The 25,265-nt window shown below is 39.1% G+C and overlaps 1 protein-coding gene and 1 long non-coding RNA gene across 3 annotated transcripts; one reads left to right on the forward strand and one right to left on the reverse strand.

Moving 5' to 3' along the window:
- Positions 1-1,317: 1,317 nt before the first annotated feature.
- LOC119886030 (serine/threonine-protein phosphatase 6 regulatory ankyrin repeat subunit C-like) lies at positions 1,318-23,856 on the reverse strand. 2 transcript variants are annotated; one of them, XM_038696494.1, is made up of 28 exons: positions 23,700-23,726; positions 22,803-22,886; positions 22,381-22,459; positions 22,142-22,212; positions 21,833-22,033; positions 21,664-21,751; positions 20,724-20,866; positions 19,899-20,111; positions 16,217-16,295; positions 15,982-16,096; positions 14,385-14,467; positions 14,150-14,252; positions 13,537-13,605; positions 13,307-13,447; positions 13,142-13,192; positions 10,462-10,573; positions 10,285-10,356; positions 9,977-10,178; positions 9,760-9,847; positions 8,043-8,160; positions 7,689-7,908; positions 7,351-7,438; positions 7,178-7,261; positions 5,450-5,595; positions 4,982-5,064; positions 4,233-4,315; positions 3,670-3,761; positions 1,318-3,553 (listed from the first exon to the last, which is right to left on the reverse strand). In XM_038696494.1, the coding sequence occupies exons 1-28, from the start codon at positions 23,724-23,726 to the stop codon at positions 3,363-3,365; spliced, it is 3,126 nt and encodes a 1,041-aa protein (XP_038552422.1). In that variant the 3' UTR covers positions 1,318-3,362. The 2 variants fall into 2 exon arrangements, 1 of the variants encoding a protein (XP_038552422.1); XR_005441418.1 differs by lacking the exons at positions 1,318-3,553; positions 4,982-5,064 and having other exon boundaries at positions 3,696-3,761; positions 23,700-23,856.
- On the forward strand, positions 15,247-15,723 carry LOC119886051. The gene is made up of 2 exons (XR_005441420.1): positions 15,247-15,534; positions 15,656-15,723. It is a non-coding gene; the product is annotated as an uncharacterized LOC119886051 (long non-coding RNA).
- Positions 23,857-25,265: the final 1,409 nt, after the last annotated feature.

Genomic DNA, 25,265 nt, shown 5'->3' on the forward strand with positions numbered 1-25,265 from the left:
ACACTGAATCTTTAAACTTTTACGTTTGGCATATCTTTGAAAGGAGCGGTCAGTGCTCCCATTTAGACACCACACTGTGTCAAAAATCTTCCCATTTGTCACATTAATATTTGGTAACCAAAACACCAGAGCCCAACATGGGGCTAGGGTAAGTGTTTATTTATCACGTTAAATGTTAATCTCACGTGGTCCAAAAAAACAGGAAGGAAAGGTTGAGGTAATTACCTAAGGTGGATGGAGTCAAAATTTTGACTGTGAGGGCATTAGTTGCTTACTTTGGCTGTTGTTTCATTTCTCCCCTTTTCGTTCTGCCATGCACCCTTTATAACACCCAATCCATGCATTTGATCCCACCGCTTGTTTTGAACACCCCTTACTGAACTTCCCCATAAATTATCTGCACCCAACATGTGACTTGATCCCACAGTAAGTGTCTTATGCCAACTGCGCCAGCAAGGATCACTACACTTCGTAGGGTGGAGCCTTTCTGCTACATTTGCAATATCGGTATAACATCTTGGCTTGATTGGCTCTCCTAAAAACACCAGTCTGTGCATGGGACTAATGCTGCGTTCCAGGCAACTCGGAACTGGGAAATTTCCAACCTCCAACTAGAAAAACTACACTGGAACGCCACCTGAAGTCGGATTTCCTACTTGTGAACTCGGAGTAGCAGCTGAATTACGTCACAGAACAATCTCAGCACCCATGGAAGCACACATTGTAAATCGTAAACCATAAAGTAAAAAGCAACAAAAAGTATATTTGCATGCATTTAAATTAAAATACATACGGTCAATAAAGTAAAACCTGTTCTGCATGTGCCTTGATGTAGAAATATGTTAGGCCTATTAGGTAGCTGGCTACATAAAGTCATCTTCTCTGCATAAAAGTTATTGTTAAAAATGCCAAAACATTAGGAAGTGTAACCTACACCATTGACTGACTTGAGGGTTACCAACTGATGTAGCTATAGGGGTACACAGAACTAGTAACATATAGGCAATTTATGTCAGTTGTTGCAGTTAAACTGCCATCCTTTTAATTAACACCTAAAACACTGCTGAGGGTGTAATTGTGTGTACACTATGTCACGGTCAGCCATGGTTTTCGTTCACTTTCAGCGTCATGCACCCGGAACGCATTGAGGTTGGAAGTCGGAAGTTTCAACTGCGAAATATACCAGTTCTGACCGGTCTCAAACGCAGAATTAAAACCTGCCACTAACATCATGTGGCCAACATGTTCATGACCCAATCTGTGTTAGTCATGGAACTCAAATGGGAAATGGTCAGAAAAATGCAAAGGCACTTTTGATGTGATTTGACTGAGGATTTATTTGTGTTCTCTCATATGAATGCAACTAAAATCACACATAGTATAGATGGGACACCCTGAACTCTCAGTAAGATGTGTTCACATGAAAAGCTTCAACAGAGCATTTCCTAAAGACAAACATTATTCAAAACATTTCACTGCAACTTGTGTTTAGAAATGTCAGGTCTTCCTCCAATCTTTTCATCCAAATGAAACAAGGACATGTTCATACTGACTTGGGTTATACCGTTATGAATGTTCAGTCAATAAAATGCACTTTCAAATTAGCATAACCCTAAGGATACCTTCCTGTAAAATGTAAACTTTCATGCCAGAGTGCAAACTGTTTAAAGCCATTTTAAGATAATACAGCAGTTATTAATTGGGGAGGGGGGTCAAACAGGAAAAGTTTGTGTGTGTGTTTACGTCTTCCAAATTATAAAAAACAAACAAACAAACATGTCATACAGACCTCCATTTATAAAAACTTGATCTTTAAAGAGAGATAGGTAGTCACATCTGTGTACCAGTACTGGCCTACTAAAAGTAAAAATTAATCGTTAAAAACACTAAATTCTGTGTGCTTCCAATTTTTCTAGTTTTATAAAATATATCATAAAATGGATATCCTGTACAGTAACACATAGAAAGTATTATCAAGTAGTTACTAGACACAGATTTATTGAATGTCAATAAATACTGGACAATAACTGAAAATTAGCTGACCATTTGATAATTAATATTTTCTGGTTCCAGCCTCTTAAATGTGAGGGCTTTGCTGCTTTTATTTGTCTTCTATAAGTAGAAGTTAAATATCTTTGGGTTTAAGACTGCTGATCAGAAAAAGCGAGCAATTTCAAAATTATCAACCAATTAATAAAAAAAATGTAATTAATCTTTAATGCATATGTGGTGAAATGTCACATTTAATAAAGACATAAGACATTGATGCTCCGAGTCTAAAAGATAATTTTTTCCTGTTTATTAAAACTGTCACGTTAAAATCACCACGTTTTTTTATTCTGCTGACCTTTTCATTAGGTTGATTTAATTTAAATATGATACTTCTGTCATACTTGTTATGTAACATCCGGCTTAAAATGTGTTTTTATTGCATCCACAGTACAGTACACACAGACCTGAGGTTAATTCTCAATTTGGGATTCTCAAGATAATACAAGTAAAACGTTAACTTAATTTTAAGAAACACGCACACGCACACACGCACACACACCTCTAGATATCTATCTCTCTTGATAGATAGACAGATAGATAGAGACACACACACACACACACTAAACTCTGTAAACTACAACATTACTACTATACACATGCTTGTGACTTTACTTAACCGAAAGGTAAGTTGATCTTTTTATAATAAGATATTTTTAGAGCAATATGGTTATTTCTATCATTGTAGTGTTTGCTACATTTTGGACAGGATAAGAAAATAGAGTCTTATTAATTGCATAAAAAGGTTTAAAGCACCAATTAGATATTTTAAACAATTACATTTAGAAGCAATGTCTAAAATGCAAAATAACAGACAGACAGACAGACAGACAGACAGACAGACAGAGCTTAAACACACAAACGCCCAGGTATTCTTGCACTTGTATCAGCTGAGGACGAACACAGGAGACTTCAGGCTTTGGTGGTTAATGAGCTCAGAAATTCAAGCCACAGTGGACAGGAGTTCTAGCGGAGAGGCTCAAGTTAAAACTTTTCATTTCTAATGGTTAGTACTTAATTAAAACAATATATGATGTGCTAAACTCAACTGGTGTGATATCTAGATAATCTAAGAGGTCTGCTAATATTAGTGATCTGTAAGACTAGATTTTAGAGAAGCAATCAATGCTACTGGTGCATGAGCACATTAGTGTACGTGAAGCTGCAGATAACACACCTGTATACATGTCATGGTGCTACGCATGGCCACACTAGTTCCTGTCTGTGGTTTTGTGTAGAGACTTTCGGTTACATGGGATGAAATTTCACTCCAAACATTTGTGCAGCCCAGTAGTGCTGGTGCGGCCCTTGGTTTAGGCATGACACAGGTTGCCACTTGACCCACAGGTGGCAGCAATGACACAGTTCTTCAGAATGGGGTTGAAGTGGGAGGCTGTACCGGTGCTGGCTTCTCTGGGAGGATAAGGCTTCATGGTGGAGAGGATCATGGCCAGACAGTCCGCCACGTTCTTGTTTGGAGCACAGGCCAGAGCCGGCGTGTGACCTGTAGAGGGTCAACAAGCAAAGAATCATCCTACGGTGTCCTTCAGGTAAATTTTTTTGGTGGAAACTTAGGCCGCTTTGGAATTGTACCACAGAAATATAATTATTCCTGCTTACCTTCCTCATCTACGGCCATGACTGCTGCTCCTCTGCTCAGTAAAACCTGCACTACAGTGGCCAGGCCTTTCCTTGCTGCAATGTGAAGGGGCCTGCATGCGACAAAGTATTAGAGTCACTGTTAGACATTTGGAGAATAAAGTTTTCTTTTCTCTAAATGATGACTTTACTCTCAAAATATTTTTCTCTCATGTTACGACTTAATATTCAAATTCTGTCGTACCCCTTTGATCCTTTTCCAGGTTACAGTTCAATGGAGCATTTCATGTTAACCCGCACTCTGCCAAACATCAACTAGTCTAAATCTTCTGATGGACAACACTGATATTTTAATGCCCTGCAATATTAACCTGTGTAATCTATCATCACACACGGTCTCACTGAAATAGGCTCTTTAAATGCACACTGTGCATTTTATACTGTTGCATGTTAATACTAAACTTCAGAATGCATACTTTTTTCTTATTTATAAATTAGCTAAATATTATTATCTTGATTTGATCTGTGGTGTTTAATTAACTGCATGCACAACGTATAGCAGCCAGTGCTTTAAGACCACTCACATTTGGAGAGCGTTGTTTGTTGCATTTATGAGGGAGGAGTCGTTTATCTCTCCCAGGATCAACAGGGCACACATCTCATGACCCTGTAGAATAAAACACAATGTACTAAGTGATGAGGTGTTTAAGGTGTTCATTTAATTCATTTAGTGAATTTCCCACTTATAGCACCACATTATTACTGTTATTAGGTATTATGAAATAAAACATGTTACAATTTAGTATGACGTGAGTAGCATAACAATGTTAATTTTAGGGCTGACCCCAAATAGTCGAAGATTCGATGCTTCGATGGGTGGAGCCTGATTCGACTGTCAATCTCACAGGGAAAGGGACTTTCGGATAATTTATCACCGTTGATGAACACACAAAGAATATTTTATCGTTTTTAAACAGCCGCTACTTGAAATAGACCCGCGAGGAACCGCGATGTGCATGCAGTTGTCGGCAGCACAGCAGAGACACAGAGAAAGAGAGAGAAAATGGTCAACAATAAGCCTCGCAATCGCCGTGCACAAAAACATGTGATTCGACTATAGGCAGGACTTGACGATTCTGATTTGACTATGTAAACCCTTAGTCGAGGACAGCCCTAGTTAATTTTGAAAATTGACATACGTTTGATAACAATTTTAACAAGGATTTTATTATATTTTGGCAGGTTATCACCTGATCTGACAGTTGTTACTGTTCCTACACACATGCAAATGTTATTAGGCATGCATACAGTGTGTTTATCATGTGTATGTGACCTTGCTGCAGGCTAAGTGAAGGGCAGTGTTATTGTTGACATCCACCAGGGTCAGGTCTGGCTTGGCTTTGTGCAGCAAGAACTCTAAAATAAAGGAAAATAAGACATCTTTTACATTGAACACAGGCCTTTATAATTTAAACACTTAGCTGGTGTGTTTTCATTGGAGCAACTTACAATCAGTGCAACAGGGGAGCAGCTTCATATCGAGTATTAAAGGTAACCATTAGTGAGGACTGTGAGGGTAAAAACAGTAACCACATGCTAAAAGGAGAAATATGAATTCCTCTCTCCTGAATAATCGTGTGTGATTGAGTGCTTGATAAGAAATAATCATGAACAGAGCAAATTGAGAGGGAAGATGGGTGAAAGAGGGACCTTGTGCCTTGATGTGTTTTAAAGTCTCCCCTGGTGTAGATAAGAATAATAGCATACACATTTAGACACCAACCAGGGGAATTTCACCTACCAACAGCCATAGTCTGTCCACAGTCTGCAGCAACCATTAGAGCAGAGCATCCACAATGGTCCACAGCGTTGACTTCTGCTCCCTGGGCCAGGACCAGCTGCAGCCCAGCAACATTTCCTGAATAAGCAGCCGCATGCAGCGTGGTCCTGCACCCACACAAACATACACATGAATATAAAGGATAGGCAGACACATTTACTTAATGCAATATGCCTTTATAGGTTTCTTGAAAATGACTATATCATACAGTATTATGAATTGTATTGATATGACATATATATGACTAATATATGAATAGAAACTGACAATTTTGAGGGATATTCTGGACCAAATGGATGGAAATTATCATGTTGAGCTGTGCATATGTACAACCACTGCTTGTAGATGTGTGCCTGAATTAAAAAGAAACCTAAAAATTCTACATTTACAAAATCCATTCAGCGTGCATGAAATATACAGTGGGGAGAACAAGTATTTGATACACTGCCGATTTTGCAGGTTTTCCTACTTACAAAGCATGTAGAGGTCTGTAATTAAAACAATCTAAAACAAAAATCCAGAAAATCACCTTGTATGATTTTTAAATAATTAATTTGCATTTTATTGCATGACATAAGTATTTGATCTCCTACCAACCAGTAAGAACTCCGGCTCTCACAGACCTGTTAGTTCTTCTTTAAGAAGCCCTCCTGTTCTCCACTCATTACCTGTATTAACTGCACCTGTTTGAACTCGTTACCTGTATAAAAGACACCTGTCCACACATTCAATCAAACAGACTCCAACCACTCCACAATGGCCAAGACCAGAGAGCTGTGTAAGGACATCAGGGATAAAATTGTAGACCTGCACAAGGCTGGGAGCAGCTTGGTGAGAAGGCAACAACTGTTGGCGCAATTATTAGAAAATGGAAGAAGTTCAAGATGACAGTCAATCTCCATTGGTCTGGGGCTCCATGCAAGATCTCACCTCGTGGGGCATCAATGATCATGAGGAAGGTGAGGAATCAGCCCAGAACTATATGGCAGGACCTGGTCAATAATCTTAAGAGAGCTGGGACCACAGTCTCAAAGAAAACCATTAGTAACGCACTACGCTGTCATGGATTAAAATCCTGCAGCGCACGTAAGATCCCCCTGCTCAAGCCAGCGCATGTCCAGGCCCGTCTGAAGTTTGCCAATGACCATCTGGATGATCCAGAGGAGGAATGGGAGAAGGTCATGTGGTCTGATGAGACAAAAATAGAGCTTTATGGTCTAAACTCCACTCGCCGTGTTTGGAGGAAGAAGAAGGATGAGTACAACCCCAAGAACACCATCCCAACCGTGAAGCATGGAGGTGGAAACATCATTCTTTGGGGATGCTTTTCTGCAAAGGGGACAGGACGACTGCACCGTATTGAGGGGAGGATGGATGGGGCCATGTATCGCGAGATCTTTGCCAACAACCTCCTTCCCTCAATAAGAGCATTGAAGATGGGTCGTGGCTGGGCTTCTTCCAGCATGACAACGACAAATACTTATGTCATGCAAATTAATTATTTAAAAATCATACAATGTGATTTTGTGGATTTTTGTTTTAGATTCCGTCTCTCACAGTTGAAGTGTACCTATGATAAAAATTACAGACATCTACATGCTTTGCTGATTTTGCAGGTTTTCCTACTTACAGTGTATCAAATACTTGTTCTCCCCACTGTATTTGTATGATGATCAGTAGAGAACCCACCTTCCTTTGGCATCACTAACGTTAACAATTTGAGGGCCAACAGTCTTCACTAGAAGTTCAGCAGCAACATCATGTCCATTGACTCTGCGTGGGAGGAACTAAGTTGTTACATTTTGAAGAACCACATTTATCTAGTAAACATTTGTATGATGACCATTTACTACAGTACTCACAGGGCACAATGCAATGGGGTGAAGAGATTTCCTTCCTGGTTGCTAAAAAGTTTGTTTTCAAGTAAAATGTGTAAACATCCTTCACGCCCTACAGACACAGGAAACAAATGGACAAATGATTAATATTCAGATCTTTGTAAAATCATGTATCTCACCACCCAAGTGTTTAACAAGACAGTGAAGTGTTATTCATAGGCTAACATTTTGCTGTGGATAAGACATAGTGATGAGAGACTGCTGGTGCTGCTTATCTGTATTCATGTCCACGTTTGCTCTATTCAACACTCCACTAATTAGTTTGTTAAATTTAGACATGAATTCTTGCCCTTATGTCTCACCGTGGTGGGCAGCCCAGTGGGTGGGCGTGTAGCCTCTGTGGTCCAATATGGAGTCCAGAGGGTCAGCTTTCATAGCAGCCTTTAGCAAGGTTCGGAGTAGCTCTGTGTGGCCGAGTGACGCTGCATGGTGCAGCGGGGTCATTCCCCGAGAGTCTCTACACAGAGCAGAGGCCCCATGTTCCAACAGAGCAGATACACAGTCCTCACTGCCCAACATGGCCTGCACACAAGATATCATGAGAGAGGAAAACAATGCAGCTTGAACATCCAAGAATCTGTACAGGGACGTTTTCCCCCCTATTTAAATAGAGATGGGCAATTAAAAACACACACGAGTACATCAAATACACGTACAGCTCTGTGTAATGCAGTGAAGCCCTTTTTGTCTGCAGCATCAGCCTTCGCTCCTTTCTCCAACAGGATGTGGACACAGTCGGTGTGACGTCCCAGAGCTGCCAGCATGAGAGCCGTCCTGCATACGACAAAAAGCAAACAAACAAGAATTCACTGCTGTGAGAAAAATTCTCTGATCTTGTCAGAAGATTAGTAAAAGGTTTGGTGGTAAAGTCACCTGACTGCATTAGAAGTTTTCTCCGCCATTTTACTGTTAATAAAACAGCATTATTTTTTATTTGTGCTTGAATATTAGCTGGCAGTAAATAAACAAAATTGACTCTCTGACTCTGTTCAGAGATCTTTGATGCTGCCAAATAAATTAGCATCCATTTGATACAATAAATACTTTCAACTAACTATGAACCTGAGTGTGTGTCAAGATAAACAGTGAAACCAGAGTAGTCATGCCACAGAAAATGAAAACTGGTCAGTCACTACTGGCATAACTCATAAGGTTTCTACATTGTTGTTGTTGTAAATAACCTAAAGCGGTATTTTAGATTCTGTCATGTCATAACATGACAAAATATTAGGGATGAGATAGTTAATTTTTATTGATGCCCTTATTGAGACTGCTTAACGATCCGATTCTTTATCGATACTTTACTATTATTTAGTGATGGTTATTTGGTAAGACCAGACCCAACGGGCATAAGGTAGGACTGTACGGTATGAGGAAAATATTCAATGTGCGATAACATTATATATTGAGATGACATATCACTTGCGATAACATATATTGAAGTGTACATACGTATTAACTGCCTTAATTTAATATTTTAAATACAGCTAAATGTTGTTTCTAGAGCAGCAACATTAATGTTTACAACAGCAAAGTAACTCAATAACTTTTGTCTGACATCACAAGTAGTGAGTGACGTTTAGAAAGAACAACATCAGTCTGTATCAGTCCCTCCTCCTCTCTCGCTGGCTGCAGGTAACGTTACCAGGTAGAAGGAGGAGCGGCAGGTTTGTCTCAGCCAGCAGCTGAGTTTTTAAGACTACAGACCAGTCCGTGCTCCAGACAGACAGCTTTTTTAGCTTGTTTTTAACATTTGGCTAATGCCAAGCTAGCGTTAGCTGTGCTTGTATAAAACATGCAGGATGAGATATTGAGGACAGAGATGATTAAATTAACCCTTTCTACATGTTTAACGTTACCTTACAGACAGGTGTATTGATAAAGTATTGTCTTTTTACTTGCGAGGGTTTTATTGCAGGTACTTACAGTAACAAGCGTAGCTGTCATCAACTAACATTACAGTAGTTTGGAGGTAACTTCACCCTCACTGTAACGTTATTCCACCGCGACGGCGCAGCCTCTTGCTCTGCAGCCGCTGTCTGTGTATGTGTGTGTGTGTAGGAGCCCACAGAGAGCAGGCAGAGACTGCAACCTGATGATTTTCTTATTCATTGCGTTTCAAATTAAATCAGATTTGACGCTCGAGACATAATGTTACATTATAGGACCCGCAAGTCTCGATAGCAGTTTCGATAAGCTCGAACCTTATTGATTTTCAGGTTGAGAAATTTTGGAACCGGGTCTCGATCCCCATCCCTACAAAATATTTTAATAAGTTTCAAATTAACAGAATGACATGTAAAGGCTGTACATATCAGGTGTTTACCTAATTAAACAATAATAAATAAGAGTATAAAATATTAAGTGACTCACTGTCCCTGTGTATCTGGACTGTCGATGACGTCTGCGCTTTGTTCCATGTTGACCAATAAAAGCAGACAATCCATTTGGCCCTCAGCAGCTGCGCGAGAGTAAAATATCAAGTAAAAAATATCAGTTTCACAGAGATTAATTAAAAACTAAAAACTGGTTTCTTCTCATAACATTGTCTAACAAACATCCCATTCCTTAAACCCGATCCAACACATGCCTGCAGCATGGAGAGCTGTCCACTTGTGCTTGTGCTCCTTCAGTGTGTAGGAGGCTTGATGTTTCAGCAGCACTTCCACACACGGGGCAAAACCTCTCCGAGCAGCCAGGTGGAGGGCTGTTCTGCCTTCAATGTCCCGAACATCCAGACTCACTAACGTCTCAGAGAGCAAACACAGGGCCTCACAGTGACCATAATATGCCTGAACAGCAGAAAGCAAAAAACAACAGAGTCAAAGGCTTGTAAGCATGTGGTTTTCATTTAAAAGTTCTTCTCCAGTATATTAATTGTAATCGTGTGGTACTCACAGCTAAGTGCAAAGGACTGACTGGTATATTACTTTCAACCTCCTCTAGACAGTTGAAAGATATCTCCAGGAGCTGCAAGTGAGAGAAGAAAGACAGAAAACCTAATTTAGGTCTAGACTGCAATCGATTTAAAAAGAAATCAAAATCAAAGCCTCTACATCAAAAGATACCACTGACCAGTTCCAGGTGCTGTTTGTTCCCATAAGCTGCTGCATAGTGGACTGCACTGTAACCCTTACAGTTCTTCAGAGTTGGGTTCGCCCCATTGTCAAGCAAGTAGTCTAAACAACTGAACACACAGAGCAAAACAATATTCTTCTAACGAGAATCATGAAAGACATTTATGTAGATGGATTTATATATCAAAATGAAACCCTTTTTCTGTAAAGTGTCCAAATTTTTAACTAATCTTACACTAGTCTTACAAATGTTTGTGCAGATTTCACCGTGATTGTGACTTTTTTCTGATCTGATTTTGTTCTTAACTACTTTTTGAAGAAACTTAAAGGTTCTCTCTGTCAACACACACTTCAACAACAACCCTAGGGGCCCTATTTAAAAATCTATTGTGCATGATCTAAAGTGTGTGGCACAAGTGCATTTGAGCTGGTCGCACTCCACTTTTGCTCATTTACCTAGTTGACTATGTTAATGGCGCATAATCTTGGTGCAAATTAAGTGTGTAACATGAATAGTGTTTTCTCTAGGGATGCACGATTATTATCGATCTGATATATCTGCAGATATTGGCCATATTTTCATTATCTGAATCATATTGGAAAATGAAATTTGGCTGAAGATTTAGCCCATTACAATCAAACAATGCTGTAACATGCGCCGCTGTTGTTGTCACGCTCAGGGTGTCATGTTGCTGCGCCTGGACAGAGCCACGCAGATGCGGTTGCAGGCAGCTAGAGCCAAACAAACAAGTTGTCAGGTTTGTATGTTTATCACAGATTCAAAAGAAGACATCTCTATTGCAATATGGCATCAGTCCTTCCTTTTGTCCTCCTCCCCTCACTCTCCGCTGCGATTCACTACACATAACAGTGTGCTAAATGTTAAGCTACATGGCAAACAAAGCTTAACAGTTAGACTAAGTTACTGATTTAAGTTAGCTGGTTTGTACAAGTGGCTAACTGCCAAGCTAACCATAGCTGTGCTTACATAAAACATAGAGATGAACAGATGTATTGATGAAGTATTGTCTTTTTAGTCGCAAAGGTTTTATTCCACGCAACGTTAACTTACTGACAGTAACGAGCGCCGCTATCATCAACTCGAATGGTTTGGAGCTAACGTTACCTTCAGTTTACTGTCTCCACAGTGGTCTTTCTTTCCGCTGGCCGCTGTATGAGTGTGCAGGAGCCAACACACAGCATGTAGAGAATGGAAATAAACAGTACGGTCTTTATACCTGGTCCAGTTTAATACTGCGTTTTGGTGCCCGTCACTAAATAACAGTTGTTGTTTTTTTTATCCATCGCATTTCAAGTTAAATCCGATGTGATTAAAATGACATTTTAAACACTCCCGACTTGCCTTCTCTCATCTAAAACGCATGCTAAGGAGTTTGCTGGAGCAGTGTGAACAGCTAGAGATATTAGCTAAGCTACAGCCACAGCAGCAGACGTGATCCCCTCCCCAGCCTTGTTTGATAGGCTTTAAAGCACATCCTAAGGACTGAGGTTTTAGGTCTGGACTACACCTGCTTTTATTTTGTGCAATAGAGAGCTCCCTGTTACAGTGCTGATTACAGCTTGGAAAACTATATGGAGCTTGGTTCTTAAGGTTTTACTTAAAAATAAAAAGTGCCAGTGGTATATGATATTTCCTCCCCCAAGTGAAATAATTTAATTAATTTTCAGGGGTAATTGTAGATAATAATAATAAAAAAAATAAATAGACAATTTGTAAATATTAGGTAGAATCAAATGTTATTCGTCTTGTTTAATAATATCTGTTTCAGGGCTGACCCCCAATAGTCGAAGATTCAATGCGCCGATGGGCGGAGCCTGATTCGACTGTCAATCTCACAGTCGAAGCTTCGTAGTGAAACCAGGATCATGCCATTTTGGCGATATGGGGGTGCTCAACGTCTGATTTTACATAGATCTACCAGTTTTCTCCCAATAAGTTAATGTACAGCCTATTACAATACACATTTAAACGTTTAATGCTGTAAATAAACATGTAAAAAGAATAAAACTTCCAATAAGTGTTATCTCCTAGTTATCTCCCTTTCCTTTTAAAAGCCAGGTGAGCCTGCATTGTTATTTAACTGGCGGATGAACAGCACATTATAAAAAATATCAATTGAAACATGGGCGATGCAGACTCGCAGCAAAGAGAGAGAGAAATAAAGTTCATGTGGATGAGAGAGAGGGAGCGCCAACATGTCAACTGAATTGTCGACGTAATATAAAAACTGATCGTGAAGCCAACAGACTGGAGTCTCTGTTAACAGTGACACAGACAGATCGACCTGCATTATAAAGCCTTGTGTCCTCCATCTCTTTATAGTATGTTGTACTGATGTATAAGTGTTTTCTTTAACGATGTAACCTGTGTTTAGTGATTAGAGAGATTGCTGTCAGTCATTTCAAATGTTTCCATGGAGTGGTAAGGTCATATCATGGGACATTTACATTGCAAAACTAAAAGTTGTAGTTATAAACTTGACAGGACAGGAAACTCTCCAGAAGACACAGAATTAAACTTTTAGCTTCTGAAATCAGTTGAGTGTAAGATAGGACCCAAGATGTTATAATTGTTATGTACATTTTATCAGATCACTGTAGATTCAGCACAGTAGAGTATATAAAGATAAAAGTTGATAAAAGAATATGTGACTTACAGAGAGGCTTCGTGTTGCTTTTCCACACCATGGTCAGAGTTTGCTTCCCCTCTGTGGAAAGAGAATTGGCTTGAGTGAAGTCAGGATTATCAAAAAAGAACTGAACTGTCCACCGGATGTTGGTCTCTGAGTAGGAGTAATACATGACAGTAAATGCTCTCTCACCCACAAAAGGTGTGTGACGCAGCAGCGTAGTGCAGAGGGCTGCAGCCGGTCAGATCCAGCTCATTGACCTCTGCACCCGCTCTCACCAGGGCGATCGTGCATTGACTTCTCCCGTTAGCTGCAGCATAGTGCAAAGGAGATCTGCGAGGCAAAACGGGGGACAACTGTGATATCAGGTAACACCAAAGCCAAGTTAAACTTCTTAGCTCCGTCTATTCAGCACTGCTTACCTTCCCAAATTATCTTTTACATCCAGTTCAGCAGCACTATTCAATAGCAAGTTTAGGCACTCAACATTTCTGTCACAAGAAAAAAAGGTAGATTTTAATTTGCAACCAAGTGTATCCGATCTGTGCCAGACAGTTAATGAACAAGTGTGACATCATCTGTACGATTCAGGCTCACTCTTCTCTGTTGCGTTTTTACTTGGCAGCCCTCCTGACCAGGCAAACAACAGGGATAGATTATTAGAATTAGGATTTTTTTAAAACCTTCCCCCCTTTATTCAGCAGTGTTTCAATAATTGACACCACACTTAAGTGAAGTGAAGCTATTGGCATATAATATTTAATCCTGATTTGAGAGAAATCAATTCTCAATTACTGCTGGTATTTAAAATATATATTTTTTTAACATTACATCATACGGCATCTACTGTTTATGTCAATTGACTAAAATTATCCATAATTTAAAAAGACTTTGACACACAGACCAGATAACAAGAATAAAGCTATATAAATTGAGACCAAAATCCAACTGTATTTGTAAATCACAAAAGTTAAAATAATAGTAAATAAATATAACTCTCTGTGTGTGTGTGTATGCGCATGCGCGTTAGCTCACCCTCCAGAGGCAGCTGCATGCAGGCAGGTCCTCCCGTGATCATCTAAGATGTTTATGTCGAACCCAACTGAGGACGTTTGAGACGGCATGATGTAAAACTGGCCTAAACCACACACAACCAGCAAAAACACTTTAATATGTGGAAACATTTTGAGCTGTATCGGCAATTATTTTGAAATAAAGGGAGATGATAAATGGATAAGCCTGGCTTAGTGACTAAGTAACATATTCTCACCATTAGACAGTAACTTTCGACAACAGTCTGGAAATCCGTAGAGTGCCGCCAAATGTAGTGGAAGCATCCCATGAATCCCCTGTCTTTAGACATAAAAAGGTATTATTTTTTTATTTACTTTAGTATGTGGCACAATTTTTTGCATGAAATTGGAAATGAAGTACAAAAATCAAACTTTTCTGATGTAAGTATCAACAGTAAGTTTGCAGTTCATGTCTGCCGATGTGCTTCTTAGTCAGGAAGCAGTATATTATAGGATTGTGTGTAACAATTGAGTATGTATGTATGTACGTACAGTGGGGAGAACAAGTATTTGATACACTGCTGATTTTGCAGGTTTTCCTACTTACAAAGCACATAGTGGTCTGTAATTTTTATCATAGGTACACTTCAACTGTGAGAGACGGAATCTAAAACAAAATTCCAGAAAATCATATTGTATGATTTTTAAATAATTAATTTGCATTTAATTGTGCCTATGATAAAATATGAATTATCTTGAACTTTTTGTACATGACAAGGAGCACAAATCATTGGAAGAGAAACTGATCCTCGCTGTTTGTGAGTTTCCACAATATATTGCTGTTTACTAAATAGGACATCAACTGGAGGGAATTAGCATGGCAGAGCATCCTCGCAAAACTAGATGAAGGCCCATCTGGTAAAGTGATGTCCGTCCATCCATCCATCCATCCATCCATCCATCTTCAACCGCTTATTCTGTGTACAGGGTCGCGGGGGTGCTGGAGCCTATTCCAGCTGACATTGGGCGAAAGGCGGGGTACACCCTGGACAGGTCGCCAGTCCATCGCAAGAGGTAAAGTGATGTAGCCTATAATTTTAATTTAAGTTAAATAGGCTACAGCTGTGTAGCGCACAGAAGCCGTTGCCATGGTTACTCTCAATACAGCGCCTGCCGTTTACACACGCTGCATCCAAGTAGTCTGCCGAAGCCTCCTGTAGAAAATCCTCCTTCCTGACAATTCCAGGGGGGCGGAGCTTAGCCACAACCTGTCAGGCCACACCTGAACTGATAAAAGGCCTGATGAGGCCCTGCTCAGTCCTTTCCATTTGTTTGCTGCAGCATGTGGGTTAACATGAAGCCTCGCTAATCCTTCCCAGTTGACTGTGTACTGGATGCATTACTTGAGTAAGTTATGTATATCTGCTATCGTTATTGTTTCCTTGTTGAACAGCTAATAAGTGCTTTAATTTGATTATGACCCGCTAGAGTAACTTATGCCTACTGATTGTTTTCATTTGCCTTTTAGCTGTAATCATCTGTCAGTCAACTGTTGAAGTGGGAAACTAAGGACAATAAACTGTTGAACGGCTCTCATCTCTGGTCCTCATACTTTAACTGGTGTGCCAATGCAGAAGCTCTATACATATTCCAGCTTCCACAACCGCCTCTACACCGCCCTTTCAAGATAATAACGAAAATAAAACAAAACTGCGTTAACTCGATAAATTAATTGTTGCGTTGATTAATTAAACGTGCCCAGCCCTAGTAAATTCCAAACAATTAGAGAGGAAACGACATGTCTCAGTGCAGTGGTATGAGAGCATACTTTAAGACGAAAGCAAACGGACTTACCTGGCCTTTTCAGCACCATTTGTCAGCAGAGTGCTGATCAGTAACTCCTGACCATATCTGGCAGCAATGTGAAGAGGAGCGTTTCCGTACATATCAACACAGTCAATCTCCCCACCTGTGCACAGAGGGGGAAGGAAACATAACATTAAGTGTTTCAGTTAAGGACATGCTCTGATATCTTAAGTCAGAGTATATTGTGAGGGATCAATCACGTAGTTTTTGCAATTTACATTACCATTTTGGATCAGAATCTGGGAGCCTGTGAAGCGCCCGTGCATAGCAGCCATATGCAAAGGGCTCTTCCCTTCTTTATTCTATTAAACAGAGAAAATGAAAACAATATTTGCATTTTACTAGTGCTAGGCAACTGGGCAAGATTTTCTGCGATTAATTGCATATTTATGTGCTAAATTGAATAATGAATTCTAAAGTAGTGTATTGTGCACATTTAATTTAAATTTACTACTATATACACAAGTGGACTAATGTGATTTGCAAACACTTTAAACAAATAAGGTGCTTTTTACCAGCAGTATTATTAAAAGGTATTTCTCTCTTTAATGCAAGCAAAAAAAATGTTTTGACAGCATTATTGCACTGCAATCAAAAATCTAGTTTGTAATTGTGAGTCAGAAAGTTTTGCAGGTTAAACCGTTTTGTAAGTGAGAGTTTTGCAAGTTGAAAATTGTCAAAATAAGGGATTCTATTGGTGGGTTTGACTGACCAATGGTCATGGGTTTGGCGCCGACCAGCACTCAGCTCTACCTGAGACGGCGTTGTTACATGTACAGGCTAGATGGAGGTAAGTTGATGATATGTTGCTCATTTCAACAGAAATGCTTTTAAATGTAGTATGGCATGACATTTACTCAAATAAATAGACTGGGCCTGTGCAAGTGGTAACAGTTACTTTATATCTGGCATATGTCCAGACTCCTTAGGAGTCCATGGGGTGGTGGGGATAAAGGTGGGAGTGTTATTTTTAACCATTATGAACACAAATAAATGACATAAGCCGTGACAGTCAGCTATGTTTAGGTGCAAAAAATGGGTCCTAAAGGACAAATTCAAAAGCAGTGACACTGACAACTGAAAGCAGTTCATTGCTTTGGGAGATGGACTTTCAGGCAATTAGCTACTGCACTTAAAAACATAATTGTGAAAACACTAGTTGTGAAATGAACTCCATTTTCAAATATAGCACAGGTCTGCCATATCTGATGCCAGTGTTCTTAATTATGGCATAATTTAAGCTACAAACAAATACAGCCATAACACTGTTCACTGATTGGCACCAGCCTTCCACCAACACTTTGGGTCACAGACAAAAACAGGATCTTCATGCCAGGGTGCTGGAGGTAAAGCCGGTGCAGGTCCTCCATCATGTTGACTAGCTTCACCCTGCTGACCTCCCACATGGTGCTGCCGCCAGAGTGGATAATGAAGACATCTGATGGTGCACTTCTTCGCAGGGAGGGGAAAAGAAGGGAAGAAGCCAGACCAAGAGACATCTGGCAGGGTGAAGATGCTTCCTAAGCTCTCTGGGTACCATGCTGAACATAGCTGTCACCAATGATCCAGACTGCAACTATTGGGGGAAAATTAATGAGTGTAAAAAAATACTTCTGTCACATCTAAAGGAGAAAACGTAACAATGCAGTGACACCTCAAAACATCTAGATAACAGTCTATATTTCCAATGTAATGTAGACTAACCATGTTCTGTACACAACGATATTCCGTACAAATGACCTTTTCTCGCTGAATCAATACTTCCAGGTTATACATAAACTGTAATCATAATTTCCCGCGCTTTTATTCCCGACCAAAAAAGAGACCCCCCGCCGCCGCAGCTTGTTTCAGTAAGTTTGCTAGGTGCGCCCACTGCGCTTGAAAATGGAGGGTGGCGAGCTACAGTCTAAAAAGCATCTTGGGTGGGGAGACTACTACAGCAGCGAAAATGTAAATTTAGTTTGAATGCTTCTCACAGTACTACAGTCTTTATGAAATGATTATTATGTTATCACAAATCCTTAAATATATTACATTTTGTTGAATAAATTCTTTGAAATAGGATTTTTTTTTAAAGTCAATTCTGGGCAATGACCGCCTGGCGCCACTCACACAGACAGCCAGCAAAGACGCAGCACGTCTCAACGCAGACGCTGTTTGCATGTCATCATGTGTGCAGTGATGATGTTTATATTTATAAAGGATTAAGATAAGGTAAAAAAAAAAATGCACATTGTTTGCCCTTATTCTTGTTCTTCAGAAAGATATGGTAATGTTGTTCACTATCATTTTACATGGTTCATGCTTAACTCACGTGCCTTCTAGCTTATTAAAGCAGTAATTATCTTATGTTTTAAACAAATTAAATGTTCTGACCTTTATTAATAATTTAAATAACTTCCTCTCTCTATGTTAAAATAAATTAATAACTCACATATATATAATAACGTCCATTTTCGCCATTGAAATCAAGTTATTCGGTCTGTACGGAACGTTAATCCTAATGAACATCCGTACACATGCGGAGGAGGTACTTTGCCCCACTTATCTCAAATACTATTGGTTCAAAAGACATCAATCAAAGAATAAACTGTCCAATAGGTACTCCCCCACGGAATGACCATACAAACATGCTTGTCAGGCTCTCAACAACAGCGTGGTGGTCAGTGGAGTGCAGTGAAGTGCGCGGTGTACGGGACACGGTTAGTCTACGTTGATATCAGCGGTCTACAGTCTAGTTTATGCTGTGTGACCATAAACTTCAGTTACCACAGTCACAGAAAGCTAGTTTTGCTGGATATCATGTAAAATGTGTTAACCATGAGTAGCTAACCTTAGCCTAGCTCGTCATGTCTGAGTGCACAAATGTACTGCCAGTCAAGCTAACGGTAGCTAACTGTTATACATGTCATTCTAAAAAGGAGACAGCGATAGACTCAGTCACCTTGCCAACGGTAAATATAAATAATCATTAAATCATGCCATACTACATTTAAAAGCATTTCTATTGAAATGAGCGACATAACGTAGACTTACCTCCATCTAGCCTGTACACGTTACAACGCCGTCTCCAGTAGAGCTGAGTGCTGGTCGGAGCCGTCGGAGCGAGGGGATTGTGGGCGTGGCCATGCGTTAAACGCAAACCCATGATTGCTCAGTCAAACCCACCAATAGAATCTCTTATGACCATTTTTTGACTCGCAAAATTTTTCAACTTGCAAAACTCACAATTTTTTGTGACACAAAAAAGGCCTGCTTATTTTTAATTACAAACTTGATTTTTGGCAGAGCATCCCCGCAAAACTTGATGCAGGCCTATCAGGTTAAGTAGTTAAATAGGCTATAGCTGAGTAGCGCACAGAAGCCGTTGCCATGGTTACTCTCCATAGAGCGCCTGCCGTTTCTCGCTGAGCGCTTGTCTCTGTTCACCAGAGCAAAGAGTGACCCCGCGGGGCCAAGCAACTACGTTGTGATTTTAAGACCGACATGTTCCCCAATACTAATCAGCATGCAGTGTGTAGCTATCCACTTTGCTATGCCATTTTTTCACTTGTCTTGCTTTTGTTTATTTACTTCTCCCACACACTGCATCCAGTGTAGTCTGCCGAAGCTTTGATTTGCAAGCTGATCAACATCCCACCCCTCCTGTGACCCATGGTTTCACTGTATGTGTATTCAGAGCCAATGAGCAAGGACTTTAAAAATAATAGTAATAAAAACTAAGTTAACGTGCGATAACATAATTTGTGGTGTTCATTAATTAATGAGTTAACGAGATAAAAATGCATCAAAGTGCCCAGCCCTACATTTTACATTTAATGGCCAATGACAACCAGTGATACATAATTATCCATTTCTTATTATCTTATTATTATCAATCCACTTATTCAAAACAAGCTCTTCACCTGCATGTTGACGTCAGCACCATTGTTGATGAGCAGCTCGAGACACAGCACCCCGCTGGAGGAGGCGGCAGCCAGATGCAGTGGCGTGCTGCCGTAGTGGTTGGGCTGGTTGATGTTGGCACCGCAGTTCACCAGCTCAGTGGCCACAGAGTCTTGCCCCGTGTGACAGGCCATGTGGAGTGCTGTGTTCCCAAAAACGTTGGGTTCATCGATCTGAGAGACAGAGGAGAAAAACTATTGATGAGTATGAAATGAAACCTGAAAGCATGAGAGCCTTGTTTGGCAGCCCAATAAATACTGACAGTGCTATCAGTGTTAACAGACAAGTGGCTTTGCTTATGATACCTGGATCTTTAAAGAAAAGGGAAAAAAAGTTTGAAAGATTTGGCTTGTTCAAAGGGACAGACTGGTACATGATATATTTTTACTAACTTGTGTTTTCATCAGCTGTGAAAACAGATTGATTATGTGATAAAATGACCCTGGTATCATCAGCAAAAAGCAGAGATAACACATTACTGATGAGGCAGCAGCATACAAAGCCTGGAACTCTGCAGGACACCACGGTGATCTTATATCAAACCACAACTATAGACTGCTGTGTTTTGGGAGTATCATGGATCAGGATGTTTCCTGATATCTTAATTCTTACTTGTAAGCTAAGAGAAATTTTTAAAAACCCTCTGTGGCAAAATTACCACATTTAATTAAGCACTTTTAATAATATTGTCTTTTATAGAATGCGAAGTGCATAAAAATACATAGCAGCTACAACAATTTATATAAGTTTGAGTTTTCTTAAGCAATGTGCTCACGCCACTTTACCTCCACCGCCAGTCTCAACAGATATTTGACCACGTCTAACTGTCCACTGGTAGCTGCAGCGTGGAGTGGAGTGTAACCACGTTTGTCCTTGCACGTCACATCGCCGCTGTGAGACGCCAGCAGCTTCACAACCTCCACATGTCCTGAAGAAGAGCTTAACATTTACTACAAGCATCTGCCACCACAGCACATTAGCCTCTCTTGCTGGCTGGTTTGCAAACTGTAGCACAGTTAGCATACACGCCACTTTAACACAGTAGTCATGAGATTTTGACCTTTTCAAGAAAGACTTTTCAATAGACTGAGGCTGTGTTGATGAGGCAAGCCAGCCATATATTGTTGTCATAAATCAACAGCTCAAATTTTTTGTACTAGTCTATTTATATCTTTAAGTCAGGATGAAGATCATTTTCCAAACATTCAAGCATATGAGATTCACAGCATGACCAATCAAACATCAATCGTGCAATGAGGTCACAGCCATCCAGTCAGACAGAGGTGTGAATAACATTTGAAGGCAGTGACAGCATGTTAGCAGTTTAATTGCTTCTCAGTGAAATAACATTTTGCTTTTTCCTGCAAAAATAATAATTACTGCATATGGTAGGATGTTCAATACAATATTGTCTTCAGCCACAATATACATGATATGTCTTTTTTTCAACTCCCAACAATATCCCAGAAAAGTGTCAAATTGTATGTTTTAGAGTAAAGTTATTGGCAACAACTTCTGACTTTACTGACCACCTACAGTTGTTAGAGTCAGATCTCAGTTATTTGTTTGTTGGGTATTGATTAGTTTGTTGTTTCTTATTTTATATTAGTTTGCTTTCTGACAGACATAGACATATATTGACATTCTTACTTACATTCATGTACAAGAAAGTTTTCATTCTGGGTAAAAAGTGACTAAATATTTGTGTCTCTAGGCACCACTTACCAAGGTATGCCGCCAAGTGGATTGCCTGCCTTTCCTTCTTATCTTTGGCACTCGCGTTGGCACCTTTTCTCAGGAGCAAGTTCACCATCTACAGACACAATATGAGTTTAGAGAACTGAAAAAGATCAGGAGGAGAACTTTGATAAATACCATCAACTTTACAGTTTACCTCTCCATGGCCGCTGTGCGCTGCATGATGCAGTGGTGTCCTTCCATACCTGTCGGCAACATCCAGGCTGCACACATGTGGTATCAGAGCTAAAGCGCAACCTGTAGCCCACTTTGCAGCTGCCATGTGTAAAGGTGTATGTCTAAACTTGTCCCGTGCGTTGACCTCTGCTCTGTGCTTTAGTAGCAGCTCCACAGCTCTCTGAGGATAAAGACAAAATTCAAAGAAGACAGAAATCAAACATCACAATCTGTTGGTCAAGTCCTCGGAAAAGTCCTTCTCTCCCTGTGTTTTGAAATGAGAACATACTTCATTTCTTGAGGCAGCTGCTCGATGTAAAGGAGTCAGCAAACCATGGTCCTTAGCGTTGACATTTGCCCCTGTAACCGAAAAAGCAAAGTTAGACTTTCAGTTAATCTGTACTTGTGGACTTACTGTATTAATTACTAGCAAGGTTGAATTGTAAAAAGTACAATAGTGCATTTAGTTGATAATAGGCTTTTTATTAACTATCACATATTTTAAAGTAACATAAATCGTTTTTCTACCTGAAGTAATAAGTAGGTCCAGAATGTGGACATCGCCCAAATAAGCAGCAGCATGAAGCGGTGTGCTTTGTTCTTGGTCCTGAGAGAAAAGGGGGGGGGGGGGGAATTGAACAATGTTGTTTCTTATATTCTGGCTCCAAATGTTTGCACAGTTAATGTACAATTTCAACTTTTTTTCAAACTCCCGCTATAAATGTACATATGAAACACTTTACCAAATTGACATTTTGCATCAAATTTATCCAGAAAAGTTGCTGAGCAAACCAAAAACCTACACCAATCTGAATTTACATGGCAAGTAGCCTGCAGCAGAGATACAAGCTCAATATACATCTTAACATTTAAGCCAAAATATATTGCATGCAACACAACTTGATACAAAAAAGCAACATGACTACTGAGTTAATGTGGGATAGCATTACCAGTGAATTGACCTCTTCATTATGGTTCAACAAAAATGTCACTTCTTCTGCATTTCGGCTGAATATCGCCTGGACCATTGGAGACTGAAAGAGAGATTTGAGATGGAAAGCAGATAAAGACTGACATGAAAATGAAAAACATTAAAATTATATTAAAATTAAATGCAGTTATTTTTTTCCCCAAGATAATATTTTATTTTTATTTTTTGTTTGAAAGCTTTCTTTAGCACACTTGTTTAAATCTACCGGGACAAACATTTATGACTCTGCTGAGAAGCCGTTACATGTCTGACTAAAGAGTAAGTTAGAATTTATTCTCTGTGTATTACCAGGAATAATGTCAATGATTAAATTCACTTGAGAAAAACTATGCTGATAGGTTAAAATTATCACGTAAAACTCAAAGCATTTTTATTGTATTGGCATTTATTTGACTGAAGAATACAAGTAGCCTTTACTTGTTTAGATCATGCAAAACTCCCAGCACTTTTTGTGAGTGTTTAGGATTTATCTTGGAACATTTAAAAACGACCCACCAACATTTATCTAACACAGATTAAAGGGTAAGCAAACTTATCTGTGCAGTAACGTTAGAGAAATGTGGATCCATTTAAAGATTAAAATGACTGTTTAGCAATGTTTGGACTTCATCTACCAAGGAGCCCAGTGACCCTAATGAACGGGCCTAGGTGCATTACACAATGGAAACATCAACATCATCGAACTGAAACCTCGTCTCGTTTTGCAGGGAAAGAGATTTGTGACATTAACCAGCCTTGTAGCAAACTTTTCTCGATATGTCGCTAACATGACTAGCCAGCTGTTAGCAGTTTAGGTATATCTGTTAGTTTACTAGTTCACGTTAAGTTCGACAACAGGAAAAGCTTGATTTACTACCTGGTCCTTGATAATTCTTAACTCCATGTCCCAATCACTCTGGAAGCTCCTTCATTGAGACTGTAAAGTTGACTACATGTCACTCTGCTGCAGCTAGTTATCCTAGCTTTAGCTTAGTAAGCTACTGTGATATGTGTACACCATTGACAGAATATCGCGAGAGCTGTGAAAGAAACGTGATTTGGAAGCCGGTATTTTACGTCATGTCAATCATTTTAATTTGTCAGATTTTTCTGCTTGTAATAACGATTATCAGTATGGATTTACTTTATTTGGATTTTGAAGATATATTTATTGAATACCTCTAGATTTTACTTTATTGTGAGCCTGACTCCATAAATTCGTAAATTCAACAAAGACTATAAACTTGTGTGTTAATTCATAAAAATCTAATCCGGGCTCAACTGGAAAACCTGTAGGCAACCCATGGCAAAAACAAACGGTTAGAGCCAGTAGTAGGAAGTATCTAAGTACATTTACTCAAGTACTGTATTTAAGTTCAAATTTGAGATAGTAAGTACCATGTTATGCTACTTTATACTCCTTTACAACTCAGAGGGATATATTGTACTTTTCACTACAGTACATTCATTTGAAGGCTTCAGTTGCTACTTTGCAAATGAAGATTTTAAAACATATGATGATCATATAAAATATAATGCATTTTTATAGATTAAACTACCAAACTGTATACATATCAGTAATTTAAATTAACCCCACAGTAAACTATGGCACGCCGTTTCAACCTTAATTCCTTAAAACGTACTAGTCGCTATTTATAAACTTCTACTACTTATTTATTAGTCACTAGCCTGACTATTCTCATTTTACTAGTAACTAGTAACTAATTGCACATTTTTGCCATTGAAATCTACAGTATGTTCCTCAGTTCAGATATCACCTTTTCATTAGTTATTAGTGGCCTAACTATTCTCGTTTTACTAGTAACAATTGATTAAATACTAGTACTTATGGGTTAGTATTTAATCAATACAATAGTAACTGGGAACTATTGGAATAGTTCCTAGTTACTATTTAAATTTTACTAGTATCTATTATTTAGATACTAGTGCTTATTTTTTAGTTACTAGTAACTGTTCCATTCTTAATCAACAAGCCATTTTCCTAGTCATTAACGATTGACAAGTACCAAAACAAAAAATTACCAGTAAGAATGAAAATGTTACTAGTCGTACCTTTTAGAATAGTTAATAGTAACTAATCTGAACTGCAGAGCCAGGTAGATTTCAATGACAAAAAGTGCCATTAGTTAGTAACTAAAAGACATACTAACTAATGGAATAGTTACTAAGTATTTAATCCATTGTTACTAGTAAAACGAGAATAGTCACTAGTAATTACTATAATAGTTACTACTAACTAATAAAAAAGTACTAGTAGCTTTTAAATTGTGACTAGTACGTTTTAAGGAATAAATTGACAGCTTGCCATAGTTAACTGCGACTTACACATTAATGCATCCGTAATAATAATCCAGTAGTAAAATATAATATTACACTCACAAAGCCATTTTCCTGCATTGAATAATTTTTACTTTAAAGTTCA

Source organism: Micropterus salmoides, unplaced genomic scaffold, assembly GCF_014851395.1.
Source record: "Micropterus salmoides isolate LMB-PRFRI ecotype aquatic unplaced genomic scaffold, ASM1485139v1 Ms_hic_scaffold_4, whole genome shotgun sequence".
Classification (NCBI taxonomy): domain Eukaryota; kingdom Metazoa; phylum Chordata; class Actinopteri; order Centrarchiformes; family Centrarchidae; genus Micropterus; species Micropterus salmoides.

Bases quoted from the DNA above. Each gene is read 5' to 3' on its own strand.
- LOC119886030 (XM_038696494.1), bottom strand. From the start codon at position 23,726: ATGGAGTTAAGAATTATCAAGGACCAG. The intron at 22,460-22,802 runs GTAATGCTATCC...CTTTTCTCTCAG, and splicing joins ATGAAGAGGTCAATTCACTG to GACCAAGAACAAAGCACACC. The intron at 14,253-14,384 runs GTGAGAATATGT...TGTGTGGTTTAG, and splicing joins TCGAAAGTTACTGTCTAATG to GCCAGTTTTACATCATGCCG.